This window comes from Geospiza fortis, unplaced genomic scaffold (assembly GCF_000277835.1).
Source record: "Geospiza fortis unplaced genomic scaffold, GeoFor_1.0 scaffold157, whole genome shotgun sequence".
NCBI lineage: Eukaryota > Metazoa > Chordata > Aves > Passeriformes > Thraupidae > Geospiza > Geospiza fortis.
The window spans coordinates 7504361-7509460 of NW_005054314.1; the positions used below are offsets into that span (position 1 = coordinate 7504361).

The following is a 5100-nucleotide window of genomic DNA, read 5'->3' on the forward strand; positions in this document are numbered from 1 at the left end:
GCCCCCGCCTGTCCCGCTGCTCTGTCTGCCCGGGATGCCTCTTCCATAAGCTTTGCCTCACGCCACTAAAATCCACAACTTTTTCATCTCCCGGAGCTCTGCATCAACCTCCCCGCCTCCCGTACCTCTTTGGTCTCTTTATTCATGCTCGGTTTTCCCCTACATGCTGCCTAAGGTGTTTTTTTGGCTTGAGTGATCCTTCACCTCACTTCAGCACTCACTAATTCATGTCCTCAAAACCTGCAATCCAATCCCTGACAGCCAACTTTCTGTCCCATAAAATGGGCTCTGTGCATCCCAAGGACTTTCCTGGGGCACAGGTCTGCTGGGACGGCTTATGCCCACAGCTTTGGTCTTCGTGTAAGCCATGCGGCTGATCTGTGCCAGAGTCAGCAGAACACAGGATGTAGGAGGTGAACCTCACTGCCAAACTGCTCACATCTCACAAAATCTGGGTGTGCAGGGCTGCTGGCTTGTCTGGGGGATATTCCTGGCCATTGCAATGCTTTCAGCTTACTCCTTTGGGTGCAGAGCAATGGGTGTTTCTGCACAAACCCTCCTGCAGTGCCCCAGACCCTCCACTGATAAGGCCTTAATCAGCACATTCCATGGAGCGGCCCAAGGAGTTGTGCCGGAGCTGTTAACAGCAGTGCGGAACAGGATCAGCCGAGGGCCGAGTGCTGAGGCTTCTGCCTAAATTGGCAGTTGCTATGTCACTGCAGAATGCCATCACCTCCCTGTAAATCAGCTTTCTCAGGTCCTCTGCAAGTGGCAGAAGATCAGAGGGGTCCCCTGAGATCACAGGCAATGATGGATCAATTCAGTGACGCAGACAAGTCTGAGTGCCCATCGTGCAGCCTGGCTCACCAGGAGCAGAGAGCTGGAGCAGAGGCTGGAGGGCGGCGATGCACTGTGCCACAGGGAGGGAGGGGGAAGGTGGAAGGCATCAGCACATCCATCTTCAGCTGGCATCAGGCCTGTCTGGAGCCTCCTTTCATCTGCTGCTTTAGCAAAGTTCAGATGCACTCATTCGGAAGGATTTCTCTCGGCTCAAGGCAAGAAAAGCACTTTTACTTCTGTGCTTCTGCCTTCAAAGCATGCCCCGGTGTGTCCGCCGGGCCAGCCGCGGTGACCTGGGCTGTGTCTGTTCAGGCTTCCTCTGCCGGGAAGAGAAAAGTCCCCTTTTGTCCGAGGGGCTCCCGCAGCCCCTCTCTCAAAGGCGCGGCGATGCACGAAGCTCTGCCTCCATCTCCCGGGAGCTCTCCCTGGAGTCTGGCCCTGCCTGGACGTGGCCTGCCTGCAAACTCCTCCGCGCTGCGACGCGTGACGGCCCCGGGGCCCCTTCCCCCTCTGCTCGGGGCCCGCCCTGACCCCAGCCCGGCCCCCCGCTCCGCTCGGCTCCGCTCGCACTCTGCCCGCCTCTGCCGGCCTGTGCGGACCTGCCGGGCCGGGCACACCCAGCGGGGTGTGAGCGCAGCAGCGGGAGCCGAGTGCTGGCACGCATGGGCCCGGGAGAGCCCAGCCCCGCGCTCACCTGGCCCGGCTGCGGGAGCGCGACATCCGCGGGGAGCAGGTACTTGGGGCTCCCCCGCCCTGGGGATGCTGTCCTGGGCTGGCAGGCGGCACGGGGAGGGCGTGATGGTCCCGGGAAGGTGAGGGGGGAAGGAAGGGGATGGCCCGTGTTGTTCCCACGCTCTGGAGAGCAGGAACGGGGAGCGCAGGACTGGCTGCCCGGGCATGAGACTGAGAGTGGGGGATCTGGGCCAGGCTGTGCTGCTATTGATGTTTTGGGGTCATCTTCTGCTCCGTGTTGAGCCCGTGTTCTGTCCTCCATCCTACGAGGAAAGGCAGCAGCGGGGTTAGGCACCAGCTCCTGCCCGGTGGCACACAGCCTGGGCTGGCTCAGCTCGGCTCCTCCAGGACAAGGGAATCCCGATCTGCATATGGCCACCAGGTTGTCCTGTGCCAGCACAGAGGTGCTTGTGAGGCTACCAGCACACGCTGCCGTGTCGGTGACTGTGGCAATGGGTTTGTCAGCCCTTCAGATTCCCTGTGCCTCGCACACAAGGGCTGAGTGTGCAGTGGGGGTTGTTTGGGGGGAGCTAAAGGAGGGTTCTTCCAGCCATGATGGAGCCCCAGCTCCCACTCTGCTGCTCTCCCACTGCAGCTGGAGCAGAAGCTGAGCAGGGTCTGTTGTGTGCCTATCCCTGCTCTGTCTGGGATGTGTGCCCTGCCATAACCACTGATGCTGCTGCTGCAGTCACACTCTGAGCTGGAGAACAGGGTGGCATTTCTCCTCCAAACCCTCCGGACAGCACCATTGGGGCAGATTTGTGACCAGTCCTGTGCCACTCTCTGCCAAGCTCCAGTCTTGGCAGCAGCAGTCCCTTGGAGCAGCTGAGTTGCAGCTGGTGCCCACAGCCACTCCTCCTGTACTGTGTACCCTGCGTGGGAGCCTGCCAGGAGCTGCTGACACCAGTGCCCTGCCCATGTGAGCGGTGACAGGGGACAGGGTGACTCCAAGGGAAGGCTGTCTGAGCCCACTGGTGGAAGTGGTGACTGTTTCTGGTGACAGCAGAGGTATGAGCCTGCAGCCAGAGACCCGTGGCATCCCTTGTGTTAAGGCTGACTCCCTCAGTGCCATCACTGAGCAGGTCACAGCTGCTGGTCTGGTGCCTGGAAGGTGGAGGGGGTGGAAGATTTGGGACTCTGTTTTGATGCTCATCACCCTCTGTGCCTTGGCTGGCTGGACTTGCTGATGGCAGCCCCCAGACATGCCCCAGCCTGCAGAAGCTGCCTGGCCAGGGATGGGGTCCTGCTCTCAGGGTGCTGCCTGCCTGTGTGTGCCCCTGTGCTCTGTGTGGGTGCTGGGGCAGGCTCTGCACCCCGGCCCTGGAGGCCCCCATGGGGTGGTATTTAGGAGCAAGATGACAGGCTGGGTGCTACCCTGTTCCAGGGGCAGACCAGCTAGGGCATGGCAGAGGTGCTCTGGTCTGGCTGGCTGGGCCAGGGAGGAGCTGGGCTAGCTCTGCTCCCTCTCTCCACAGCCCAGCCTGGAATGGGACACAGCTCTGTGAGGCACTCCAGCACTGGAGAGGATGTGGCTGGGAGGATGTGGTCAGCTGGCTCTCATGCCTGGCTCAGTGGTCACAGTGAAATGAGAGCCAGGCTTAATCTGCAGGGTGATAGTGTTGCATAGTGAGCCTGGCCTCTTGGGGAGGTTGGGGTGAGGAGGAGCAGCTCCACAGCAGCACAAGCAATAGTAAAGATGGGATTTCTCTGGATGGATCAAGGAAGATCTTGTTTTGGGCTCTCTGCTTCTTCCAGCCAAGCACCAGGAATTTGGGGATCACAGCAAAGCATCCTGGCTCTGTCCCCTTGCCAGCCTTGGGAACTCAGTGGTGGCCCTGCCCTGGAGGATCTCTGTGACTGTAGAAATTGGTTCCCCCACAAGCACTTGGACCAAAGCCATCCAGTGCCTGCTCAGCTGCGGCTTCTCCAGCCACATTTTGGATTCCTTGGTGTGCAGGTTGAGCTCAGGGGCTGCCAGGATGGTGCTGCAGCAGCAAGGACCTGGACCTAGGGATCAGAACAGGAACTTCCCAGGCCATGGCATGGCACTGGACAGTCCTTGCAGGTGGGGAGGCCTGGGTGCAGTGGTGCTGTCACGCTGGCTGGCTTGCACAGTGGTCCTGGCTCCCAGGCAGAGTGCTGAGCCCTGGGCTGGGGAGCAGGCCCTGCTCCCTGCCAGCTCCAGGCTTGTTCCAGCTTGTTGGGTGAAGGGTCCCAGCACACCTTGCTGAACAGGGTGGGCTGCACCCTGAGCTGCTTCTTCCCCTGGCACCAAGCCTTGTCTGGGGACACAGCCAGCAGCCCCACTATGTCCCAGCACTCTGGGCCACCTGCCAGGGTACCTGGACACAAAATGCCTCAGTGCTCAGTGCACGGGGTGGGGGCAGTGTGCTGGGAGGTCTGTGCCAACACACTGTGTCTGTATCCCCACAGGACACCTGACCTTGGCTCTGGGACAGTCTGCTGCCATGGCAGACCCCCCTGGATGCTGCTCTACCTGTGCCACCTGCCTGCTCTGCCCCTACAGCTGCCAATGGATCACTGCCAAGAAGGAGAAGAGGAAGGGCCTGAGAACCACCAAGGTGATACCTGAGTGATGCTGAGCTGGGGCTTGCCAACCCCTTTGTGGGAGTCTTAGAGTGCTGGCTGGGGTGGGGAAGGGCTCTGGCTGGGATGCTGAGCCCAGACACTGAGCTGCTGACCTCTTGCTGCTGCTCCTGCTTCCCAGGGCCGAGCCCCAGGAAAGCTGGGGTGCTGGCACCCTCGCTGCCCAGGAACTGTCCTGGCCTGGAGCAGTGGGAGGATGATCTGTGCTCCTGCTGGGTGACGAGAGGGGTAGAGCAGCATTAGCGTGCTCTGCAGTGGGGCTTGCACGTGCCTGGGGCAGAGCAGAGCCCTAGGGCTGGGCTGGCAAGCAGGTCCCGGGGCACCTGGCCAGGCACGTGGGAGACACAGTTCCTGGGCTGGGTGTGGCCCCACCAGGAGGGTGTCCCCAGCAATTTGTAACCTGGGAGTGGTGAGGCCCTGGGATCCTCTGAGGTCTCCGACTCCCATGGGTGTGGCTCTGCTGCGGCTTGTCCTGTCTTGCCTGGAATGTACGAATAAGTCCGGGTTGCTAGGTGTCCCTCTGGCACCTGTGGCACCCCTCACCTCCCCCACACACCTGGCACTAGTGGCTGTGGACAGTGTAGCTGGACCCAGCCTGCAGACTCACCACTACAAGGGCAGTTCTGAGGCCCTGCACTGCTCTCTGCCCAGCTCACAGATCATGCAGCTAGAAGGGAATGGGACCTGGCTGCCCACCCCTTCTTGTGTCCAAAGTCCCAGCCTGTTCCCATGGAGTGCTGCATGGGAAAGGAGGCAGTCTTGCCACAGGGGCCATCCTCCCCAGCCTAGCAGAGGCAGATTTTTAGTTTGTTGTAGGACATGCTGATCCATCTTTCTGTAGTGTAGGTCCAGCCAAAAGAGCCAGCCAGGGCTCCTCTGGTCCCTGTCCATGGCACAGCTCAGTGCCTGGACCCCTGGGCC

General features: G+C 60.8%; 1 protein-coding gene across 2 annotated transcripts in view; it reads left to right on the forward strand.

Annotated features, from left to right (window-relative positions):
* The first annotated feature begins 1361 nt into the window (after positions 1 to 1361).
* The window catches only part of GDPD2 (glycerophosphodiester phosphodiesterase domain containing 2), an 11535-nt gene continuing 7796 nt past the window's right edge, over positions 1362 to 5100 (forward strand). For both annotated transcript variants that reach the window (XM_031056128.1, XM_005419860.2), the window contains exons 1-2: positions 1362 to 1573; positions 4006 to 4154. In XM_031056128.1, the coding sequence (XP_030911988.1) occupies positions 4041 to 4154 (114 nt within the window). In that variant the 5' untranslated portion in view covers positions 1362 to 1573; positions 4006 to 4040. The remainder of the gene's footprint in view (positions 1574 to 4005; positions 4155 to 5100) is intronic.